We start from the raw sequence: 25,606 nt of genomic DNA on the forward strand, positions 1-25,606 counted from the left end.
AAAATACCATTAATTGGCCTAATAAGACGTTCTGAGTAACTGACTAGGAAACGGGAAGGTCCATTCGCTGTTTAAAAGGAAGAATTTTTTTAGCCTGCAGTCAACGTCGTAGGGCGCGGAACGCAAGCTTGGATTGGTGAGAGAAATTGTCAGTGTTCTTTTCGAAGGATAATAGCATTTTTTTTCCTTCAGCGAGTTTAGAAAACGTTGGTAAACCTAAACATAAGAGGCCCAGATGGGGATTAAAATCGCCATCCCAACCTAAGGTAGGTCCGATATCCCAACAACTAAGCCACCTCAATGAATTTTTCATGTTAAAGGAAATAAACGCCGGCCTTTGTGGCCGAGCGGTTGTACGCGCTTCAGTCTGGAAAGGCGCGACCGCTACGGTCGCAGGTTCGAATCCTGCCTCCGGCGTGCGTGCGTGCGTGCGTGCGTGCGTGTGTGTGTGTGTGTGTGTGTGTGTGTGTGTGTGTGTGTGAGAGAGTGAGTTCCGTAGGTTAGTTAGGTTTAAGTACTTCTAAGTTCTAGGGGACTAATGACCTCAGAAGTTAAGTCCCATAGTGCTCAGAACCATTTGAACTTTATTTTTTTAGAAATAAACTAGCAAGCAACCACACCCATGTCTAATTGATAGTAAAGATTTCACGTATGAAATATAAGTTTATCTATAGTGACAGCATCGTATCGATGTTACTTTTCGATGACATACCTACTTACCTTCTGATTAAAATTATCTAGAAATTTTGTCGAAAGAATAATACTGTCAAACGGCTGACAAACTGGAAATTGTAATCCACATATTCGCAACGGTTAAGTGTACGGGGCTTCCGTCATTAACTGACAGTCATGCAGCCGCACTGATGACGGTGGATCCGTGGAAAATAAACATGAATTTTCGTGGCAGTCCCGAAGGTGGACCACTGCTGATGCGCAAAAGGTAGCTTCCCTCATTTTCCAGGAAGTTTGCTTCGTAGAACGTGCAGACGCTGATTCCCTTAAGGAACAATTGTAGCCACCAATCCTGAACGAACTAAAGACTGGCTTGGAATCTCATTGATTGGAGCAGAAGTGTCTTCAGTGATTAGTCTTGCTTCGAATAGAGCCCCAACGACTAGCGAAGACGTGTCTGGAGATATCGCGGACAGTGGTGGGATACCAACCTGATAGTCGCTCGCCATACGGCCCGACCGCCAGAAGTCTGGGGATGCTATTTCATTTCGAAGAAAAATCCCTGTGGTTGTCATTCGCGGCACCATTACGGCACAGCGTTAAGTCGACGTTATTCCGCGACCCGTTTTGTTGCCCTCCATGGCAAGCCGTCCTGGGTTACATTTCAGCAAGATAATGACCGCACGCACACGACGAGTGTTTCTAATGTTTGTCTCCGTGCTTCCCAAAACCTACCTTGGCCAGAAAGGTTGCCGTATCTCTCTCCAGTTGGAAACGTTTGGACCATAGTAGTCGGGGCCCTCCGACCAGCAAAGAATTTTGACGCTGTAACTCTCCAATTGGACATAATTTAGCTTGATATCCATTAGGACGACATCCAACAACTCTTACCAGTGCCAAGCCGAAGAACTGCTTGCACAAAGACTAGAGGTGGATCAAAGCATTATTTGCTCAATTTGTGAAGCTATTTCTCTGCGTCTCGCTGAGGCATAAATGGTTAAGTGAAGCATTCATACAAAAGGTTCAAATTACTAACCCAGGCTTGCTGGTGCATCAAAGTAGCGGTCGCTTATTCAGGAACCGTTTCATGTAGGCTCCTGCTTTATGTTCGGTAATGTTTCAAGACAGTGCGTTCACGTAAAATGGCCCGTACTTCCGCACCCGTGATAGTTGACAGTGGTAACTTCCTAGCCATACATTTACCACGTGCGTTGCCATCGCACATCTGTGTTTAACTGCGTGGCGCATCTTCAGCCAAGTGGGTCAGGGCAACCCACTTAATTTCGAAACTTGCTTTAAAGTTAGAGCTAACATCTTTCCCACCTACTGCTGTTTCCGAAATCAGCGCTGTCGCTGGGCGCAGCAGTAAACATGGCAAGTGAGCCTCGTCGTGGAAGAGACTAAACAACGTACTGGCGTTTCCAGCGCGTGTGTGCGAGGCCATGCTTTAAAACTGGCATACTGTCATGTATGTTCGATATTGAGTGTTGGCGAGAGTGGTGGAGCGGGCGGGGTGTGGCCAGTGGAAGGAGAAAACTCCGTTCCCGTGCGCAGACTAATGTGGGGACATGAGCCAGTTCTACCCGCCCGTCTCACGCGTGGTCTCTACCTAAAATGGATGTCGAACTGCAGCTGTCACTGTGCCGGCGAAAGATGTTGATTGCGGCTACCGTGTTGTAGTTAGGCAAGAAATAGTGTCGCTTCTACGCGGAGAGATTAAGATTCTGCGTCCACGTGTATATTGTACGCTCTCCATTGCAGAACAACAAAACCTGGACTGCTTCAAAATTGGTGGAAAAGCGACAGTTCTGCCAGGAAAGAGCACTGTTCTGTCCTTCGTGCACGATTTGTTCTCTCTCTCTCTCTCTCTCTCTCTCTCTCTCTCTCTCTCTCTCTCTCTCTTCTCTCTCATATATGCCTGCTCTGCGATTCTTTACGTCCACCATGTGCCCAGCTATCCTCTGAGGTTTAATACTTTTTCGCAATGACTCATTGCGGAATATTCATTTATTCCTTGAAAAAGTAGCTCTTTCGAAGGCGTCCTACCGTTTCTTCGCCATTGTCTATTTCCTACACCCATATAAAGCTGTGCTGCAAACGTAGCTTTCATTGAATATATTCCTGTTCTCAAGGTCTATACTTTTTGACTGTTTGCCTCGTACAATTACTACTACTTTAGCGCTACATTTATTCTTAACAATTACAGCCTATTACTGGGAAGCTAATCGGGCTGTACAACTTAAATTTTTGTGGTTAATAATGTATGTATTAACTATTCCTGGTACTTACTAAAAAATAAAAATACTACTACTACCACCACCACCACCTTCCTCTACGAAACTGCAATAAAACCCATACAGTTGGCCACCTACTAATGCCACTGTTAGTAATCTTAACATTCTTCGTTGAAATATTCCAACTTATAAAACTGACTTACTAAGCTGCAATCTGAGCACAGATACTCGAACCATACGTGACAGCGGTTAGTATACACTAGTGGTATGTTTAGATTATTTTCTATGGAAGCCGCAGTTACCTACTTGTAATGGTTACAATTTTGTGAATCACGTTTGTAGCTTTTCTGCCTGCTTTCTCAGGCATGATACCCAGAATCGCGACGTTCAAGAATACTCAGTTATCTTGTTAGAGCCCTTATAATCGTTACGTCGTTTATTTTAGGATTCCGTGCTGGGTTTCCTTTCAGCAGGAGGTACGTAGTTTAGAGATACTAATGAAAATTTGACCCAAAGACAACTTTGCATGAGGTTTCTTCTTTGCATGATCTTCCTTCACTCATCTCCCTGTGTAGATAGCAAAATTCGTCCAGCTCGTAGTCTGTTATTTATCTTCAGTATTAACTTTCATACATGTCTTAAGACACACTGCTGACAATTCACAACTGTGCTAATTACGGTAGGATGTAGACGGTGGGACCTGTGGAAGTTTGGGTCGGTCCAGGGAGATAAGCAGGAAATTAGGGTTAGAGTTCCGGTTCAGCACCAATTCTGATACCACTATTGCGTAATAGATGTATACCTAAGACTGCTGGAACCGAGGAATTCGTTTTCAGCGAATTTAGACTTCACAGTATTTCTTGCATATGCACGTAGGAATGTCCGATTGCGCTGAATAGATCCTCGTTAGTATCAGCTGCGGCAGTGGGCTGCAGGCACCGTAAATACCGCGTCGTGGCAGTCGGTATCTGATGAGGGCGGTACAGCACAGTAGGTGTCGCGAGGTGAATGGCATTGTGCGTCCTGAAGGCTGCTACCTCGCTTTTGTGCTGCTGCAGGTATGGGGCAGGGGCCACGGTCGTCCCAGCTACCTGGCAGCGTTTCTGTGTGCTACGGCGGTTTGTTTAGCTGTGTGTGACCATCAGCCCCGACTACCTGCTGCGGCACAGGTTGATACTTCCGTCCACCTGTTGGAATGAAGCTTAGAGACCCCCCTCCCACCCCACCAGCAAAACACGCACACGCACAATTTTTTCCAGCTAACATGGCTGCTGCGGCATGCTGAAGGCTCATTCTTATGTTACGTTGAGTAAAGTACATTGTAACATGAAGTTTGTAAATACCTAAATCAGCAGAGATGGAGTTTCAGAGAAATGCTAAAAAATGTGACCAAAGAGAGCAAAACAAAACGCTGTTTTTTTTGCACTTCGTCTTTTTGGAACAAGACTGTGTTGTGGACGTCTTTGCACAACGAAAAGAAATATAAATGTGAATGTCTCCAGTGATCAGATTCTTTTCTGGAATGTTCACGTAACGTAATACGTTGTCTGTATTATAGTACGCAGCATGGCATGTTCTTGGAAGCATTATGATAAGTTTGCTTTAACTGCCTCTGCACTAGAGAAATCATGTTCGGCAGTCAAGCTTCTAGAAACGTTACATGTGTGTTACTGTTCATCTGGGCAACAAAGACGTCCGCAATATTTGGGCACTATGTGCCTTTGTACACGCCGTCATTTATTTATTATCCCTTTCGCGAGATATGCAGCATAAATGTCGCACAATCTCCTTCGAATAATGCGCTGCACTTTCAAAAAATCCACCAAAAATAATCCTGCCAGTCACCATCATAAATACTTATTTCACATTATCCCGTTTCATATCGCTTCGTCGTCTTCAGTCCAGCTCAATCGTTGCTGGATATAGGCTTTTCCCATGTGTTTCCATTGTCCTCGACTTCATGCCATTGGTACTATAGTGTTGTCAACGGCCTTGCCGGAATGGTAACACCGGTTCCCGTCGGATCACCGAAGTTAAGCACTGTCGGGCTGAGCCAACACTTGGATGAGTGACCATCCGGTCTGCCGAGCGCTGTCGGCAAGCGGAGTGTTCTCAGCCCGTGTGAGGCAAACTGACGAGAAACTTGATAGAGAAGCAGCGGCTCCGGGGTCGTAAAACGCATGTCGGGAGCGAGGTGTGCTGACCACATACCATTCATATCCGCATCCGGGGTCGCCTGTGGGCTGAGGATGACACGGCGGCCGATCGGCACCGTTGGGACTTCATGGTCTGTTCGGGCGGAGTTTAGTTTATGGTACCATAGTATTCCAGCCACCAGCTTTATAAGCCATATCTTTTGGGGCCTGTCAATGCCTCATGTGGACCCTTGGTCTCCAGTGAACGATGTTAGGGGTCTATCTGCTGTAATCTTATCGAGTTACGTGTCCGACCCATTGCCACTTCAGTCTGAAATTCTAAACGTCTGTTAACTTTCTTCTCTTTCTAATGTCCTCTGATCATTTCCTATCCCTAAGCCCGCGTCCTGTAAGCGACAGAAGCGGCAGACAGCTTCAGGCGATAAAATACAACCGCAGTTATAGATCAGGAAGTGTCCTACGTGAGCGACATCGGTGTCGCTGCCTGTCTCCCGCTGCAACTGGCGACGTTTGAATTCAAACGTGTTTGAATCTTGTCGCTGCAGTACGCGCGACAGAAAGCGACAGCCACGTGTCTTCTCGGCAAAGTAGACTCGACGGCAGCTATGAGATACTTACCCGATTTTAAGAAAACTATTCGGTGAAAAAATTTGATTCTTCAGCATCTTATAGCTTGATATCTTCAAACGATAAAGGTCTGAACGTCTTTCGTTATTCGTCATAGTAACGGTGCTGCACGAAATTTTTAAGAGTTTGCAGAGGTAAAATCACATTGCGTAGAATTTCCGTGTAGTTCATTTAAGGCCATACATTATTGCGTATGAAATGTAACCAATGTATCTAAATTGTATTTAAAGTTGAGATATTGGTTGTTATATCCGCGGACGGGTCGCTCGTGGCGCGTCCGAACCTTCCTGCGCTTCGGGAATCAAGTGACCGTAAATTCGTCGTATCTGAAACGGTTAGAGATATTGAAACAATTTTTTGGAAATGACAGCACGTAGAAGGGGCTATTTAGTCATATGAATGACAATCAATACGTTTTTGTAAACGCGTGAGCAGACGAAAAAGACTCCCTGCGTTTTACACCATGAGGTTTCGTCCGAATTTTCATAGCCAAACAAAGGGAGAGAAATAGGTAAACAGGGTATCGAAGTGACCAGCGTGAGGTCTAATTTTTCATGAAAATATTTAATTGCTTCAAAGTAATCAAGGTAGTTAACGAAAACTTAATGAGTTGAGGAAGAATTGAAATATTTCACGAAAAGCTGCTGCCAAGCTACGTAAATGAAGTGTCAAAAATTTCATCTGTTAAAGTCCTAGCTGCTTTGCATATAAAGAAATCATTTGTGCGGTATTTAAATGCCAAACAGGCTTCCTTCGAATCAAGTACGTTAGGAAGACCAACGAGGAGTCAGTAAGATCATGCTTTCTGAATAAAACTTGAAAATAAAAATGAAAGAAATAAAATATTTTACGAAATGATTTGTATAAAAGAAAAAAGATCATCAGAGAAACATTCTATGTGCCTTTGAATGATGCTCGAAAACATAACAGAAAATGAGGTGCACCAAACGTTTCCCTAATATTTTTTATTTCATACTTTGACAAATAATTAAACAAAACGTTAGACTTTCTTCTCAAAAATTTTGTATGCTTTACTTTTACAGACGATTTAGATTAATTGAAACGCTTGGCCATAACACTGACTGCTGATGAATTATGTTTACAACTTCAGATATCTGTAAAAGTTGATAGTTCATTGCAATTTATTGGGAATTTAACGTGTGATAAACTGAGATAGGTGTGTGTACACTTAAAGATAGTTCCTTGTCAAGAACTTAAAAATGTACTTAGCGATGCAGTGCAAACAGTATACATAAAAATTAGTATATAGAATTGTAACTGGGTCAGCTAAAATATAATAAGAACCCGGAATCAAATCCAGGATGTTTCCGATGCTCGCACTCACGAGCTAAAACGCTAACTCTACACCACCTCTACATATTTGCATTCGTTATTAATCTGTGTAATTTATCTGTATATTTAGGGTAGTCAGTCATTCTTCCGCTTTTATTGGCTGTTAACAGTTCTTGCTCATGTAAAAAAAATTAGTATTTAATTTATTGATGAGATAGTCGAATGCTCCTCTGCTCATTTACGCATATTCGAAGAATTTGTCTGATCTTCGTAATTGATATTATTTATGAAATTCTCCTTGGAGATTCCTCCCTTTATAAAGTTCATGCACAGCATTCCTTTTCGCTTTATTTTCTTAAGTAAATCTAATTTTGCAGCGTTACTCTCCAGCTACAGTATTCCAGTTTAGGGGTGCTATTTTATAGAAACAGTTGGTTGGCTCTAAGCAGCCATCTTGTAGCGCGACATGGTCGCTCGCACGCAGGACACCCCAGCTTATCGCCCGATGGATGTTTGTGTCTGTTGTGTCGCGTATCCAGAAGTCGGTCGCTCACGTAGGACAAGGCTGGCTCCTGGCATCTGTCGCGCCATGACTTGTTGCGAGCGCTTTAGTTGACACACTCCTACCTTAGTCAGTTAACATTCTGTAGGTTGTAGCTGATAGTATGCAGATATAGACCTTGGCCTGCAGGTTATTTTTGACATCCTTGTTGGTCAGCATAAATCTTGGATACTGGAATGCTGCCCAGCTCAGTCCTGAGACATTTGGTTTTTTTGTTGTTGTTTTGCATTAGTATAGTTTTGTGGCTAAGGTAGATATATTCATAAACTACTTCTATAGATCGGTTTCCGGTTATAAGTGGTTGGGCTTCGTATTTTTGTTTTATTGGTGTTCATTTCCAGTCTTTGCAGAGTCAAGTTTTAGTTGGATAAAAATCTTTCTTTCTTCCAGATCTTCACTTACGATCCTCATCATGATAGCCGAACAGCAGAGATTTCGTGCGAACCATTTATTTTTATTGCACTATTATTCCAGTTAGAGATTTGAATACTCTTTCCTGTGCAAGGGTGAACTGGTTTGGAGAGATGTCACCTTAGCAAACACCCTTGCCGTTTAGGATCTTACTGATACCGTCGTAATCCACTCTAACTTTCGCCTATTGATAGACGTATTTCAGGAGCTTTATATGCATTGATTTTATCCTGGCATTCCCAAGAGCCTTCTTGTTTGCCCAAATCATCTTGGAGGCGAAAGCTTTTAGATTACCCATAAAGGCCAGCTAAATCCTGAGTTATATTCAGTTCTTACTTAAAGAGGAAGGCGAATAGTCTGTATGTGATCCATAGTTCTGATCAGCAGGTTGATATAAATCCAGTTCTTTTGTGAAGTTGTTTATTACAATTTTAGTCAGGATTTTGTAAAGATATGAGAAGACTAACCGGAGTAGAGTTCTCAAACTTTCTTGTCGCTTCCTGGTATTACCCGTAAATAATTATAACATCTGACATGTTCCAAGATGTTTACTACTATTCCGGTAATCATATACTAGCGGGTTCCTTTGCTGTGCCACAGGTATTACCTTAGCTTGCAGACAACTGCCGCTGATTCAACAAGTGGAAATTTTTGCCCAGGTTTTCTTGAATTTCCTTCAGATTTTTTTTTCTCCTCGCCAGTTTCCGATGTACTAGCCAGTTAGCTCTCTCTCTCTCTCTCTCTCTCTCTCTCTCTCTCCACTGAATTTACAGTGGCTGGGTTCTTATTGCACACATAGCAGCTCATGTCCGATAAACAATAAAACTCAGTTTTAAAGAGGAGAAACAAACCAGTATGTTGAAAAATTGGCTCATACGAATATAACCTGTCCCTCTGATATTAAGAAAATAATATATTTTTTACAAATAGTCTCATCTGGATTTGATGGTGTTCCCAACAGAGTATCAAAGACTTGGTCCCATATAATAGCTTTCTCTTTCCTTAAATTTGTAATGCATAACAGAGTATTTTTTGCAGGAAGATTGAAGTATGCTGTTGTTAAACTCCTCTGTAAGAAAGGTAATAAGGGAAATGTCAGATGATCACTACTTATGCCTTTCACTCCTGTTATTTCCCAAAATTTTTGAGCAGGTGATGTATTCTAGAATAGCATCCGACCTGAGCAACAATAATATCCTCAGTAAATCACAATTTGGATTTCAGGGAAATTACAAAACTGCCGTTCACAGATTAACTCGCAAACTTTTACAATCGTAAAATAAGTTGTTAAGAATTTCTGTGACTCAAAGGCATTTTACTGCGTGAACTGAAATATTCTCCCAGATAAAATGTTTTGTTGAAGTGATGGAATAATTAACCAATGGACAAATCTAACCATAAGAATGCAAGAAGTTATATTTAATAATTCAATCAGTCAAGCACGGCAGATTCTCATGATTGTGGAGAAGTCATTTCTGGGGTCGACAAGGTCAATCTCAGGTCCAATATTTCTTGTAGACGTAAATACCGCTTGACTAATAAACAAGCATACCTTAATTGTTTTGTGGATCGCAAGAGTATAGTAATCAATCCAAACGTAAATATAACAAAAGGAATGGCAAATAATGTTCTTAAAAGTATTGTTGACTGGTTTTCTGCAAATGTTTCAAAAAGCAACGTATAGAGTTCTACATGTATAAAGGTAGCTACTACACCGACGGCATGTTTTAACACGTGGAAAGGGAATAATGAAGATAAATGCTTCAAAAATGTTTGGTGTCCATATAGATGAGAATTTAAACTGAAAAAAGCATGTCTATTCTCATTTGCACTCCGCACCATTATAAATCTTGGCGAGAGACAAATCACTAAGTAGATTTGCGTGTTTTCTTTCTGTCATATGGGATAGTGTTCTGGGTAAGTAAGATGGTGTCCATTGCTCAAAAACGTGCTGTACGAATGTGTGGTGGTCATCCACAATGAAATTGGAGGCATATTTTTAAGGAGTTCAGACATTTTGAATAATGCTTCACAGCATATTTTCTCCCTCGTGAAGTTTGTTGTAAATAATCCAATGAAGCACAGAAGGGACAATGATATTCACAACTAGACTAACAGAACAACAAATGACATTCATTATTCCACGTTAAGGTTTGTCTTTAGCACAAAAAGAGCACACAATGATGCCATCAGTTTTTGAGCACTTATTGAATGATAAGTCACACAACAAAGATAAATTTGAAAAGAAACTGAAAGTTTCTTCTTGACAACTCCTGTTCCATAGTAATCAGAAAATGTAGTGGTTACGTAATACACATCAGCATTTTAAAAAATTATAAATGATCAGCATGTAGTCGTATTTACCAACGTATGTGTACCGTGAATGTAAAATGGCTCGTTCCACAACGTAAAGATTAATGGTACAAATGACACACGAAACAAGTAAATGAAACCCTGGTGTACTCTGAAACACTGCTGTCGTTTCATCGTTGCCCATACCGCAGTATTATCCACCAGATGGCTCTAGGAACAGTCAAGTCGCCAGAGATCAAAGCACAAAATGTCGCGGCAAGCGATCAATCAAGGTCGGCACGCGAGCCGGCGCGCTGTACCGAAACGGGTAAATGGGTTAAAGTGAAACGCCTGCGGCTGTGGCGGACTGACATTGCCGCGGTGTCGCAAGGCGGTGTTGCGAGGCCAGGCCGTCACATGGGCGGACGAGCCCGCTGGCTGGCTTTCACTCTCACTGGGCGCCGCCACGTGTGTGTGTGTGTGTGTGTGTGTGTGTGTGTGCGCGCGCCAGATATCCCGATTTTCCCAGAGTGTCAAGGTTTTTAGGAACCTTAGTCCCGAAGCAGGACTCGAAATGACTTACGGTGCTGCATTGTTGTATTTGCCCATTCATTGGTCCGGAGCTTTATAACCTGATCCATTCGGACTATAACAACGCTAGTATGAATGCCAGACTTATTTTGCGGCCTCAGCGCCGAAAATCTGTTTTCTTTCCTCTTGTACGCGCGTAGTAGTTTCTGCAGATAGTTGGTGTTGTGCGGGTATTCAAAGTGACATTGGCGGCGAGAAAATCCAGTGTGCACGCATAACCCAACTATTATTATTATTATTATTATTATTATTATTATTACCAGCCTAAAGTTAGAACAGAACATTCACTGAAATGTTGTACGAGTGTATAAATTTTATTCGTAATGTAGGTGTACACTGACTGAAAATTTGCATCCTTTCTTTGTCCCAATTTTTAGGGCTTTGGCCCACTGAGTTTAACCACAGTTATTAACTCCAAATTTTCTGCAAAGTGGGTGTGGTGACACTACGACACTAGCAGCTGGTTGCAACAAACCTGTAAGATGTTGATAACTTCAGGCACAAACTAAGTTTGTCATACTGGAGACAGAAACTACTGTGCATTAATATTATAATCTAGAGATTTTGTGAGTGTTTGCATACAAAATAAAATGCAGAAATGCCTAAGAAAGATAGATGCTTGGTGTATGGAGGGCAATTGACCCTCAACTTTAATGTAAAATTATATACAAAAACCTTTCTTGTTAATCATTCAATATATTAGTGAAAACCATGTCAAAATCCCTACATTAGTTTCCTGAGATTAGCAGTCGCAGACAGAATAAGAGTTGGAAGACTTTTAATTGTAAACATCATACACATGTATACATAGTTGTGGAATCAACATCTAAGATGTTGGTCATACAAAAGCTTGGTCTTTAATCACCTGAAGTAGATTAAAAAGTGACAGAAAAATCAGTAAGTTTCATTGATGTGCTAAGTTTATGTACCAAATAAACATTAATGTTGTTGACAATAGGCTGCCCATGACACTCGGTGTGCCCTTCATATGTGGGCATTCAGTAAAAATTTTTGGTACTGTAGATATTTAGTGGCTTGATTCTTCTTGATGTTGAATGTAGCAGAAAAGCATATGAACAGTGATGTGAAATTTTTTAGTTTGATTTTCTTCCTGTGTGGTGTGGGCCTTAACAATGCAAAGAAAAATTAAGAACATTTGAGCATTCACTGATAAATATTTGACAACCAAATGTTGTATGTACAGGTTTTTGGTGTCATATCAGATGTACATTGAAAGTCAACCTGTCATTTTAGTGCTCTAATCATAAACAAATTGAACTACAATAAATCTTTCACTCGTCAGTGAAGTATATTCTGTTCCAAAGCTGTGAGGAGTAAAAACTATACAAAATGAGGACATGAGTGCAGACGTTTTCCTTTTATTAGTAAGACCCTTCCAGATTGATTATGAGGTGTGACCCACATCTGGGTTAAAGCTAGCAGCAAGTTTGACTGCTGCAGAATTGAAACTTCAGTATGGAAAAACACACAGGCTGTGGTTAAGCCATTGTCTGTGTTATACTTTGTGCTAGAACTGCTAACTCAGGAGAGTATAAAAGAGACCCTCTGTGGATTAGGGTGAATAAAAAAGTGTACAGAAAATTAAAACAGCAAGATTGAGTCTAGAGGTAAGTGTAGGTAGCTTTGCCATTGCCTCATAAAGGTAGAGGTCTAGCCAGATTCCAATCTTAGTCCCATATGAAGTTTCATCTCGAAGCTTAAAGCATAAACAATTCTGCTGTAACATTATTTTCGATTAACTGTTTCTTGTGTAATAAATTGTAAGGTTAATTATATGAACTAATTAGGCCTACAGATCACTAATTATAAATATAATTATTTGCATGTTGACAAAACGGGAAATTTCAGGTTATTTACATATAACACCCTATTTTCAGGACAATGCAAGAGCACGAAGACAAGGCGCTATAATAGAATCCATGCACCATCATGGCAAGGGAGTGTACTCGGGCACATTTTCTGGTGAGTAATGCAATCACTGTGATGCACATTTCTGTGGTTAAAATATTTTTCAAGTAGGAGCTTATGTACATCAGAGCTGTTAGTGTTGCACTTAATTTTATTTTTTTCCATCTGGGGAGGGAGGAAGAAGAATTGTTAATAAAATGATACAAAAACTAAGAAAGAAACATATGCAGCACATTCATGCGTAAAGTCTCACACAGAGGTATTTTGAATAATGGCATTTTTTCTACATATCTCAGGATTAGCTATTAATTGTGGCAAAAAAGCACTTATTGAAATTCCAGTTTATGCCTGCAATATCACTGTTTTATTGTCGTGGTCACTTTAAATAGTACGTAAAATTCCTGCAATTAAATTTGCCTTTTTTGTTAAGTTTATTAGGAAGTTGTTTTTCCGAAAATTTCTGTTCTCATTCCTGTTACTCCTACAAATTTAGGTTGTGTTATCTGCTGTACATTAAGCACATAGATTCTTATAGCTTTCAGTATCAAAGAAATTGCTTCTTGCAATGAATTGTAAATTCCTGGTGTAGACCGTTAGCTGCATTCATGTGAATTCACCATCACACTTGGTAAATGTTCAGATTCTTCGGTATTGTATATGATGATTAAGTATGTAGGGTCACTGGCTTAAGATATGCCAGGCATGATAGGCCCATCCTTCATTTTATAAGCAATCCAAAGTGCAGCTCATTATAAATTTTACAATGTTCAAATGTGAAAGTCTTAATTTAGATGAATAACGTAATGTTTCCTTTCAAAATTTTGAGCATTCTCAGATGTGAAGTGTGAGCTGCAAAGCAGACATTAATATTTCAGGCAGTAGCTCCAATCTCTCCTGTTCTTCACTTGACAGTGCCATTAGATACAAAATATGAACGTGCTGAATCATTTGGACACAGACAACACTCAATTGTCTTGATGGTGGGCTTCACTATACTGAGACTGCTTCTTTACCCTAGAGTTTTGTTTGAAATGAAATGAAATGACTGGTTATGAAATATTATTGTATTAAAATGTTAATTATAGAAAAACATTTATTTCATGAGTTTCTGTGAGGTCACTCATCATTGGAGTAAGTTGCCCATTGGAGATAATTAAGTCTTGAACTCCATCACTTTGTCTAAGAAACAAGTTGATAAATGCTTAAGTACATTTATGTACTTCCATTAAGCTCTTGTAATCTTCTGTTAATTTCATATTCATATGTCTGTTAAATAAGAACTGAGGATAAGACATAAATAAATTTGTACAAAAGTGTGTCTGTTTGAGTGGACTAAATTTATGGTGTGGAGTTTTGAGACACACTGAATTACCTGTTCTAAATCTTGTCATCTAATGACAGTCCATTTGCCTTAAGCTCAGATGACTTTAAATTTTCGTTATTGCTGTTTTCAATAAAGGGTCTGGCACTTTTTTGCCCATATTTTTGTATTTTGTTACATGGGGAGAAGTTGTTAAAACTTCCTAAGTTTCTAGCCAAAAATAACTTCCCCATTGAAATATGTCCCACATGATTTAAAATTGTGCCTAGCTAGTACAGTGCATTAAAAAGTGAAGCCCCCCTGAAGACGTGGTTGGATGTCAATGTATCATTGAACATGCACACACCATCGATTATAGAGCTGTGGTTATATGATAGCAGCCACCAGAGTGCTCTCGTATTTAGTGTTGTTACTGGGCCTGGAGTTTGTACAGAGTCAGAAGTAGAGTGGTCGCTGAATCACATGAGTAAACATTCTGTGTCTGACAGTTAAACACCTGACCCGGGTTTGAAAGGGACCTTATTGTCAGGTTTTCATATAGTTGTCAGGTCGAATTTTGCAATATCCAGATATGTGGGGGCATTTTGATGTGACAGTGGTCTATTTGTGGACTGTATGGAAATCTGACACACAAGGTAGAATCGCAATATTGTGCTGCAAGCACATCGTACCCGTTCACATCCACCTCTGCCATCTGAGAACAAGTAATTGACTCATTGCAGTGTCATCATCCTGCACAATTGTTGCAGACAATCAGCATCTAGAGTAGGGCATTACCATCCAATGTGTAGACTGGTGTTTACATCACAACGTTAACAGCTGCCATGGCAGGGAAGCATGGACTATTGAATGGTGGCGTGTGCACGGGCAGTTGAGTTGTGGTTCAGTACTACCTCAGATGAAAATCATTAGTGAGTATGGCTGTGACCTGGGAAGAGGTCTGGAGAGGCAAAATGTTAATCTTAGTGTGATGGTGTGGGGAGCAATGGGGTGTAAGACTTCAGTTCACGTCTGGTAGTGATTAAGAGAACCCTGACATAAAACATCCGGCCTCCTCGTATTATGTCCCACGCAACAGTATTGTGATTGCATTTTTCAGCAGGAGAATACACAACACATGACACGTGGGTCTGTTAACTGTATGTGTGATGTTGAGGTATCTACAGCCAGCAAGATCCCTAGATCTTTCTGTGGTAGAACATGTGGAGCCAAATCTGATGTAAACTCCATCCCAGTGCCACTATGCAGGATATTGAACAATTAAAATCTTGGTGGGTGAATTAGCCTCAGGAGGGGATTAAATGATTTGGACATCCATCCCAACTGAATCATTGTGTGCATCCGAATTAGAAGATGAAACTTTGTAATGAAAAGGCAGCTTGTACTGCCAAGTTCTTTGAAAATGTGACTTGATACTGCAATGACTGAAATAGCCACATACTTTCTTGATGTGTGAATTTTTTCTTCCTCTTCCCTTCTGAGTGTTTAACAACTGTTCTCACAAGAGTGCAAATCTTGGCAGAGGTTTCATGTCATCTTAATTATATCATTTCAGGTGTTTTGAAATTATGCATATCAAGTAAGATCTTTGAAGTTAGTATAGTGAAAGTTGAAATTATTTATCAGAATGTACCACCCTGTTTTTTACAGGATATGTTTGTGTATCTTGTATTTAACTGGATTTGTAAGTACCAAAAAAATTTTTATGGAATGTCATTACAGGTACCCTGAATCCAGCACTTCAAGATAGATTCGGACGGCCGAAACGTGACATCAGCACTATAATTCACATTTTAAATGACCTGCTGTGTGCCACCCCCCAGTACCGCCGACACGCAAGTCGTACACAACAACAACAGCAGCAGCAGCAACAGCAGCAGCAGCCACAACAGCAGCAGCAACACCACCACCATCATCACCACCACCACCAGCAGCAGCAACACCACCATCAACAGCACCAGCAGCATGCTGCAGGATCACATGCCAGTACCTCAGCAGCTGTTGCATCTTCTTCAGCTGTGGCTGCAGCAGCAGCAGGAGCAGGAGCTTCTCCAGTGCCTGGAAAGCTAATAACAACAGCCAACAAGGTTCCACATGTAGCAGCTATCCAGTCTTTATCAGGTATATAAAAACATGGGCATAACTTTTTCAGTTATTGTATGCTATGGAATGACTAAAAGTATATTACTGTTATTGCAGTGTTTGTTTGCCACACATGGAATATGTGAAAGAGCAAAGTTACAGCTGTATATACAGGACAAAATAGTCATTATTTTCAATGGGAATTTTCTTAATACATAGGCTTAACATACCATTTTGCTGGCCTCACACTTTTAACTTTAAATGCAGAGTATCTTTTTCTTCTGTAGTTATAACATATAACTGCACTGCATATTCATGGTTTTGTGCATGTGGTAGTCTGCTCTGCATAAATAAAATTGTAATACTGGAGCAACAGTAATTGTCCATGTAAAATAAGTTTGTGAAGAAAGTGTAATAATTATGGAAATACATTTAGCTAGTTACTGTGACTTTCATTTCCGTCATGCATAAAAAGTGAGATGTTGTCTGTTCGAAGGATGAAGTAGATGGAATTCAGCAAAAGGCAATTCAAAAAGTGACTAAAATTTGGTGGTTACAGAACCAATAACAATACTTTTGCTCTAGCGCGTGTGCGTGCCATGGTGACTGACTGCTGCTTATTCCTTTTATCACATTAAGAAAACAAAGGTACCTGGATTTGCAATTGCAATGGTCAAATAAACATTTTTCACCCTTGGAACATCACCAGTGACCTTTCTTTTTGAGCTAGAACTGAGTCATACAGAATGCTCAGAAAAATAAGGTTAAGTTATTTCATCAGAATATTAGAGAACTAACAAGGTAGAAGAGCTTCTTGTCGGTTTAGAAAATTTGGGAGCTGTGGAAAGACACACATAGGATGTGTGTCTGGGCATCACATAACAGGGTGAGAAAAGTACAAAAGATTGCACTGTAGCATATTACTCATAAGGAACTAGAAGGGAAAAACAGTTGTTACATGTATTAAGATGGAACAAAATTCAAAAACATTGAGGCAAATAGTTTGTAGTGATCAGCACATAGAAGCATGTGCTTGTGATTAATATAAAAAAAATGGTTCCTCTAATCATAACAATATATAGGCCCCATTGAGAAATACTGAACTGTTAATAGAAATTTAAGATTCCTTACTGTGCTAGCTGTCGGACAGCAGAAGGCAGTTAATACCTGGTGATTATGTCAATGTACATTTTCCAAATGATTCTGATAAGAAATATGATCTAGAAACCTCGGATCCTAAGATTTGGTCTCAACAAATACCTTTTTGCCACAGGTAGATAAAGAAGGTAGCCCCTAACCGATAATGTTTCCTGTGATGAAGCTCAAAGCAAGGACAAAACTAAATGTCCAGTAACAAATTGTCTGTCTCGGCTTCATGCACAGTTATGTAGTATAAACAAAATAATGCTTTATAGAATTAACACCTCTCTTGGAAAATTAGTTGAATCTGGAACCAATGTTTTTAAAAACACTTTGAGAGATGACATGGGATGAGATTTATAATTAACCAAATACTGACACAAAATTTAATTTATTCCAAGATAAACTTCTATCATTAAGTGAAAATAACTTTCCACATAAGCTAATCAGAAAGGACATTAAACAGCCATCTAGAAAAACAACCAACGCATGGATAACTAGAGGGATTAAAATACCTTGTGAAAAGAAAAGGAATTTGCATGTGTTCACAAGAACAAATGAAGATCCTGTAGTACCAGCCCACTACAAAAACTAACCTAAATTACAAAAAATTAAGGACCATGTACACTGCCAAAAAACAGTAATTCTAACTAGTTAAAGCTATATTCAATGTAGTGAAATGACAGGACAACTGACCAAAGAATATAACATATATTCACTTGAATGGAAGGGCTACAAATGAGGATTCACAGGTAGGGACTGTGAATAAAAGATTTAGTACAAAATAAAGGGACAGAAAGTTAAAGCAAAATCACAGCAGTATATTAAAAGAGCAACTCCTGTAAAATTCAATCCCATGAATGTATTACTAACTTCTCCCTCTGAAATTATGGAAATTATATATTCTCTCAAAAATAAAAGCTAACATGGTTTTGACGGTGTTTCCGACAGAGTACTAAAGAATCTTTTCCATATGATAAGCACTGTCTCATCTGAAGTATGTAATGAATCACTTACTCTACAAATTTTTCCAGAGATTGAAAAATGTCATTGTTAAACCTGCCTGTAAGCAAGGTGATAGAAAATATCTCATTAATTATTATGTATTTCACTACTGACATAATTTTTCCAAACTTTTTGAGAAGGTGACGTATTCTAGTGCCCCTCCCAAGCAAAAATACTCTCAGTAATCACAGTTCGGATTTCAGAAGAGTTTTTCTACTGACAATGTTATTTATACTTATTTGAGAAATTTCACAAGGATTGCGTAACAAAATAGCAATTGTATTGGCTATGACTTACCTATGGCATTGGATAGTGTGAACCATACTATCCTGTTAGATAAACTGAGGTTTATGATATTGATGGTACAGTCAACCAATGGACAATTTCATACCTAACCAAAAGCATGCAGAAAGTTGTATTTAATCATTTAAAAAGTGTAATGAGGAGAGATTTGTCTAAACAGAAATTCGCCACCCCCCCCCCCCCCCCCTCCAAAGACTCAATATTACGTAGGCTATTATTATTTTTTCCATCCAATGTACAATAAGCAGAATTAGTTCTTTTTGCGATGTCACTAGTATTGTAATCAATCAAAGCATACATACAACAGATAAAAGGTAAATAATGTTAACAGGACAATACACTGGTGTTCTGTGAATGGTATCCCTAAATTGTAGATACAAATTTGCGTGTTCCCATCTAAAGGTAGAGGTACGACAACAAAGAAAAGTGTAAAACGTGGTGAGGAAATAATAAATAAATGTGGAAACTTAAACATTCTTAGGTACTGATAAGACTTTAAATTGGAGAAAGCACATTCCAGAAGTCCTAAAACAACTTACTTCAGCCACATTTGGTCTTCAAATCGTTACAAATGTTGGAGGCACAAATCAGTAAATTAACATATTTAGGATATTGCCATTCAATGTCATATGGAATTGTGTTCTGGGATAACTCAATTTTAAGAAAGGCAGTCAGTCCTCATTGCCTAAAAATATGCTGTAAGAATATTATGTGACGATCACCTATGATCATCCGCAGACAACAGTTTGAGTTGTGCATTTTGACTACTGCTTCTTGATATATTTATTACCTCATGGAGTTGGATGTAAATAATCCACTGCTCTTCAAAAGAAACAATGATGTACATAATCACAATACCAGAAAAAGATATTCATTGCTCCACATTAAGGTTGTCTTTAGCACAAAAATAGGTACACAATGCTGCAACCAAATTTTTTGCTCACGTACACTGATACGCAATGTGCATTCTTAAGTAAGTGCTGATGACAGACAAAGAAACCAAATATCATTAAGTATGAAATATTTATTGGAATATTTACATAGGTTCCGTGGCTACTTGTCAACATCACACCACAAATGTTAAGGCATATATCGTAACAGTGCACCATCAGTTGTGCTCTCATGTCATAGGAGTCTGCCACTAGCTTCAGGAGCCACGAAGTCACTTCAATCTGCATTCCAGCATTGTCGTGGGAATATTTTCTTGCCAGCAAAAGCTTCATTAGAGGGAAGAAATGAGGGACTTGAGGGAAGGAATTGCTGTAGGATGGACGGTCAAAGAGTTCCCATCAAAACTGATCACACATTTCGTGTAGCGTTGGTTGTATAGTCTGGCATTATCATGCCCAAGTGTAATGTGTTTTGTCAACATCCCACATGTCTTGCCTTGCTTCATACCTAGTGACAACATGGTCTAGAAATATGCCATCTTCCTCTGTATGCTGCTGCAGGAATGTCAATGCTGTAGCCAGATGTGTGGTTGTATGTTCATTTGTCAGTTGCCTTGACACCTATCCTGCACACGCTTTATGAAAAGCGAGCCACCGAGAGACAGTTTTGTTGCAACATCTTGACAGACATCTGGGGTAACTGACGAGAGTTCTGAAATTATTAAGCAGTGGATCTGTAAAAATGCATGCCACACCCTTTCCATCAATTCTGGTGTCAGCAGGGCTGGTCAGCAACTACAATCTTGGCCAGTAATATTGATTTGTCCTTTAGCAAATAGCCAGCAAAAAAAATCTGATAACCTCACAGTTGGTGGGAGACAGTATTGCAGCAGCCTTTTTATCCTAGCACTATGTGGTAACCATTGCTGTCAGAAGACTAAAACTGCACTGCATTATTCCCACATATCACAACCTGCTCCTGTGCTTGCACATTCCTGCTGAACTAATCTTGTGATCTCTGTACATGACTGGAACTTATTTTCTGGCTGCACAATGTAGAATGTCTGATAGACAACAAAGTAAAATTTGAAAACAGTGACAAAAGTTTCTCCTTGACAAGTCCTTTCATTTTGTAGAATAATTTCTATTTTTGTAACATTTAAAAAGTGGTGGGTAGGAATTACTCGTGTATATTTTATGTGATTGTAAAAGTGATTCATTGCACATCATTATATTTGTTGTGCAAATGCTACACAGAATGAACTAAAAATACCAATATGGATTAGGGCTATTTCTTGGCGGGTGTTAGGTGACATTAAATGTTCTTCTTCCCATCCAGGCAGTAAGCAATTTGTGTATTGCTCCTAGGAGTCAGTGTGCAGTGATGTATCTTAAAATGATGAAAAATTAAAGGGAGGCATTTCTGTAGACGTTTGTAAAGCAGTTGGTTGTTTGAATACTTAAAAGCACGGTTAGAGTGGGAGCCTGTAAAATTACTTGTAGACAGAACAGCTAATAAAGCACAGTTTAAAGTAAATAGTGAATTTTCAATTTGGTAAAAGTTGTATCCTGATAATGGAAATTCCACAAGGTGATGACGGGCAATGGGTCACCTGTAGATAACTATGCCTCACATAATTATGTATCAAGAATACCAAAATGGTTTACTACTTTACATTTTAGTGTGTGTGTGTGTGTGTGTGTGTGTGTGTGTGTGTGTGTGTGTGTGTGTGTGTGTGTGTGTGTGTGTGAAAATGCATAATTCTTAATTTTATTGTCTTCTTTAAATTATGTAACTTTCTGTGTTAGAAATCTAAAGTAAACAAGTGATTTCATAATGTTGTTCCAACTGTTACAGACGAATCTGCAAACCTTTCTCGAGAGAACCAGGCGACTCGTGGCAAGATGGAACACTTGCGCCTGATCATGGAAGAACGGCGAGCACGCAGACGTGCCAGACGCGAAGCTAGGGCCGCACCCTACACAACTCAGTGGTCTGCCAAGTCTGAGCAGCTGGCCCCACAGTCAGGTGTCGAGCCGATGGATACAACAAATTCTGCAGAGCAGAGTGCCCCGAGTACCACTACTGCAGACGTGGGGCCACCTGAGCCTGTAGTAGCCTGACCTGCAGCAACTGTAGGTGTTCCTGTGTAATGGGACAGGCACTGGTGCCTACCTGAGGAGCTAAAGTCTCTCCAGCTTGCAAAAGTTGGAGGTCAGTCACTCTGGTGTTTCTTGTGCTGCAGCCAATACCACAGAATTTTATGTATTCCGGTAATTTCTTTGGTAGATATTAATGAAACACTCGTCAATGTGCAAGCTTTTAAAGTACTCGATAGCCTGTTGTTCAGAGTTAAGACTTAAACACCATTCACTTGTAGGAAGATGCGATTTGTAATGTAATGTGTGTTACATGAAAACTGTGCTGTGAGGTTGTTTTCCTCTCATTTATTCCAAGAAGGCTACACTTTATGTACTGTGCAAGAATGAATTATGTATATTTATTTGCTATTCCTACTGATAGTTTCCTAATAAATGTGTTCTTAGATTTCTACCTCTGTTATTAAAAGCTCAGAGTTGGGCTGCTGAAGTTTGAAGGACCGAAGTTACTCATTTACTTAATAAGCACATCAGTTTAAAAATAAGTTTCCTCTTTATTTGCCGATGTCTTTGTATGTATTTGCAGATAACTTTATATGGGCCATGCATTTTAGTGTAATAAAAGTTATGTTAGATTTGCTCTTTCCGGTGAAAACTCCTGGAGGTTAAAAAATGACTAAATGAATAAATGCTGATAAAAAAGAATGTTTATGTAAATTTTTCTTGGGTGTTTATGCATCTGGAGCTTAAATCCATTTCTGTTTGAGTGCTTGAAAAACTGTTATTCAGTATGAAATTCTCTAGCTCCTGGACAATGTTGTTATATTTCTGTAGTGTAATCTATCTGCTTTGAGATACAGCTGTCTTTTGAGTAACAATCATTTAAGAAAATACGCAGTTCCTGTGGCAGCAATGAGGGAGTTGTACTGGATGGAACTGAAGCATTATTAAATGTTTTGTAATGCTTGGATTTTGTGTGCATGTATAGCTGCATCCATTAAAAGATTTGCATTAACTTCACATCCTGTAAAATTACTTGTGGAGGAAAAAATAGCAATGAGAGGAAATACGACCATGCTACTGCACTAATAGATCCCTTAGATTTAAAAATAAGAAAAAAATGTTGGCATCATTTCAGGGTGAAAATGAGGATAGTAAAGCATGTTTAAATCATCATTTGCATGATCGAAGCGCCCCTCTTAAAAGCATTGTTTCAAAAACTTGAGGAAAGCTCAAGCATTGAGGCAGTGTGTGTGTGTGTGTGTGTGTGTGTGTGTGTGTGTGTGTGTGTGTGTGTGTAAAACCTGTAACAAGAGTTCATGTAAAGTACTTTATTTTTTTTTTTTTTTTTCCTTGTGAAGGGAAGAAAGTGATTCAGAAAATGGAGGTTTATTCGTTTCTGTGAATGTCAAGCCCATCGATAGTTTAGTGGAAGCCGCATTCTGTGACTTTCCATATCAATACTAGTTTGTGTCCCAATTAGTTCAAAAGTTCTTGTGGAGTGACTCACTACAGTGAATTTGTTTTAGAAAGTGGAGCAAGATATATTAACAATGTATTATACTGTATAGTGTAATGTATTATATTACTGTAATTGCATTTCTGAAGATGAAGATGTCTGTAGAATGTTTACATATATTTAGTATCAAACAGTCGTATCTTGCATTGTATGTATGTTTTAACTTTGCATTCATATTTCTCGTGCATTGTAAAACAGTTAGTATGAGAGAGATACATATATTCATTATGTTGTTAAATTTGTTTTAGTTTTATGTAATTTCATTTTAAGATGAAGATAGTGATGTACAAATCAGTCCTAAATGCTTTGTTTTAACTTAAATAATTTAACACTTTGTTGAATACAACCAAGACAAAAGAAACTAGATTTTTGTGATGAAATTCAATAAAAATACTTATGGAAGGTGAACTTTTAAACCAACAAAGATTTATTTAATCTGAAAGCTTTTCTGTTAAGACTGTTTGACAGAGGTACATTAAAGTGTGATATATAACAACATATAAACCAGGAGCCCAGTACACTCTAAGCTTTATGTAAACAATATAAAGGAGAGCTTTATCTGTTCAAATTGTAATTCGCTTGCCTTTGTCTAAATATTTATAATACACTACTCTTCTACACTGGCAAATTGTTTTTAATTTGACTGGTAATGTGGTTAAGATTTAAGAAAGTAGTAATGCATGGAATATCAGTTACTGGAAAGGTTGGAGAGGTTATTAATCAAAGAACACTCTCACATGTATAACACCAGTACCCCTGCTATATTCTCTGAGAAAGTTGCAAACATTGCTCAGACTTAAATAGAAAGTCTGTGGTCTTACTCAAATTGTCTACCTCCAGACTTACTCAATAAATATCAGGAAGAGAGGTAAATCAGTAGATTTGTCAAATCATAGATAAAGTTAAGTTGAATTTCACCATAAATTTAAGTTTCTTTAAAAATTTAAAACTGCATGTGCTTTCATGTATCATGAAAGTACTGCTTCACAGCTGCATAGTAAGAAAAAAATATATATATATTAGTATGGAATTCAGAATAATTCTGGTGTAGATGAGTGGAAGCTTTCTTCACTCGTTACTTGGGTTTCTCTAGCTTGTAGTGAAATACATCTAACATCTGTAGAGCATTGTAGTCATGGAATCAAATTCATACACAATCGCATTTTAAGAATGGTTGTTCAAGTAGGGTAACAAATAGTGTAATGGTTATTGGCATTTAGTTCCTGGAAATAATTTTCTTTAATTTTGTAAATAAATCAGTTAAAGCGACAAATCACTTTAGTTGCTTAAAGTGAGAGATACTGGCCGTTTTCATGTCATACATTATTATAGCTACTATTATTTGTGAATGAAGTTCAGTGACCAGTTCACATATTAAAATGAAAGAAATTGTGAGAATTGTGCTGTGATTTCTTTTAGTCTGGAATAAATCAACCATATAATCCCATTTAGCAGTTAAAGGATATATGTGCCGAAGTGGAAACTGGACAATGTTGTGTTCAAAGGTCATGTAGAAGTAAGGCATATTTTTACGATAATAAATTATGGAGATAACTTACACTGCAAGGCAATTGTTCTTCACTTTACGTCGATTAGAGTAAATAAATTTTGTTCTTCCTGGTTTCTTCTCTATTTTATTTTCTTACCAATTCTTCCTTAAAATTCTTCTGAAATTTATATGGAAAACTATAAATCTAAATTTCTAGACTAATGCCCTTGGAAAGAGACATTTGTCATAGATGTGAAATATTTACATTATTTTGGAAGGAAAAATGTTTTATTTGGGTTAATGCCGAATGACTGATTCCATCTGGTAGACGTACAGAAAAAGTTTTATCTGAGAAGTGTGTTTTCCATAAATCAAGATGACACATTACTGAATATGTTGTGTTAATGTCAATGTGGAAAGCATTTGTGACATGCACATCATTCTGTGGTGATAATAGGACACAGTTACTCTGCTAATACCTCAACTGTTGAATTATTAATAAAATTTGTTTAACTGACTTGTGTTAACTCATGGTAAAATATTTTATCATTTCAAATTAAATTTTTATTATTAGCTAGCAGCTGAAAACCAATTAAATAATAAATACTGTGTTGTGGAATATTACTAAAGTGTCCTGAGTTTTTAATTTGAAATGATGAAATATTTTACTATGAGCTAACACAACAGTCAGTTAACATAATTTTTAATAATTAGTAGAGTAACTGTGTCCTTTCATCACAACAGAATGATGTGCATGCCACAAATGCTTTCCATACTTCCATTAACATGACACATTCAATAATTGTCCTCTTGATTTATGGAAAACTCACTTCTCGGATAAAACTTTCTTCACATCTACCAGACTGAATCAGTCATTCTGCATCAACCCAAATAAAACATAAGTTTGCTCCATACAGTCCGATAGCTTAGGAACTGTTAGTTACTATTGAGGAATAATGGACAGTAATTAATGTTGATGACACATGACAT

At 38.6% G+C, this 25,606-nt stretch overlaps 1 protein-coding gene across 1 annotated transcript in view; it reads left to right on the forward strand.

Moving 5' to 3' along the window:
* The window catches only part of LOC126181433 (midnolin-like), a 233,951-nt gene extending 209,200 nt beyond the window's left edge, over nt 1–24,751 (forward strand). Inside the window, exons 5-7 of the mRNA XM_049924770.1 lie at nt 12,737–12,821; nt 15,811–16,209; nt 21,367–24,751. Of these exons, the coding sequence (XP_049780727.1) occupies nt 12,737–12,821; nt 15,811–16,209; nt 21,367–21,632 (750 nt within the window). The 3' untranslated portion in view covers nt 21,633–24,751. The remainder of the gene's footprint in view (nt 1–12,736; nt 12,822–15,810; nt 16,210–21,366) is intronic.
* The last annotated feature ends 855 nt before the right edge of the window (nt 24,752–25,606 follow it).

This window comes from Schistocerca cancellata, chromosome 1 (genome assembly GCF_023864275.1).
Source record: "Schistocerca cancellata isolate TAMUIC-IGC-003103 chromosome 1, iqSchCanc2.1, whole genome shotgun sequence".
NCBI lineage: Eukaryota > Metazoa > Arthropoda > Insecta > Orthoptera > Acrididae > Schistocerca > Schistocerca cancellata.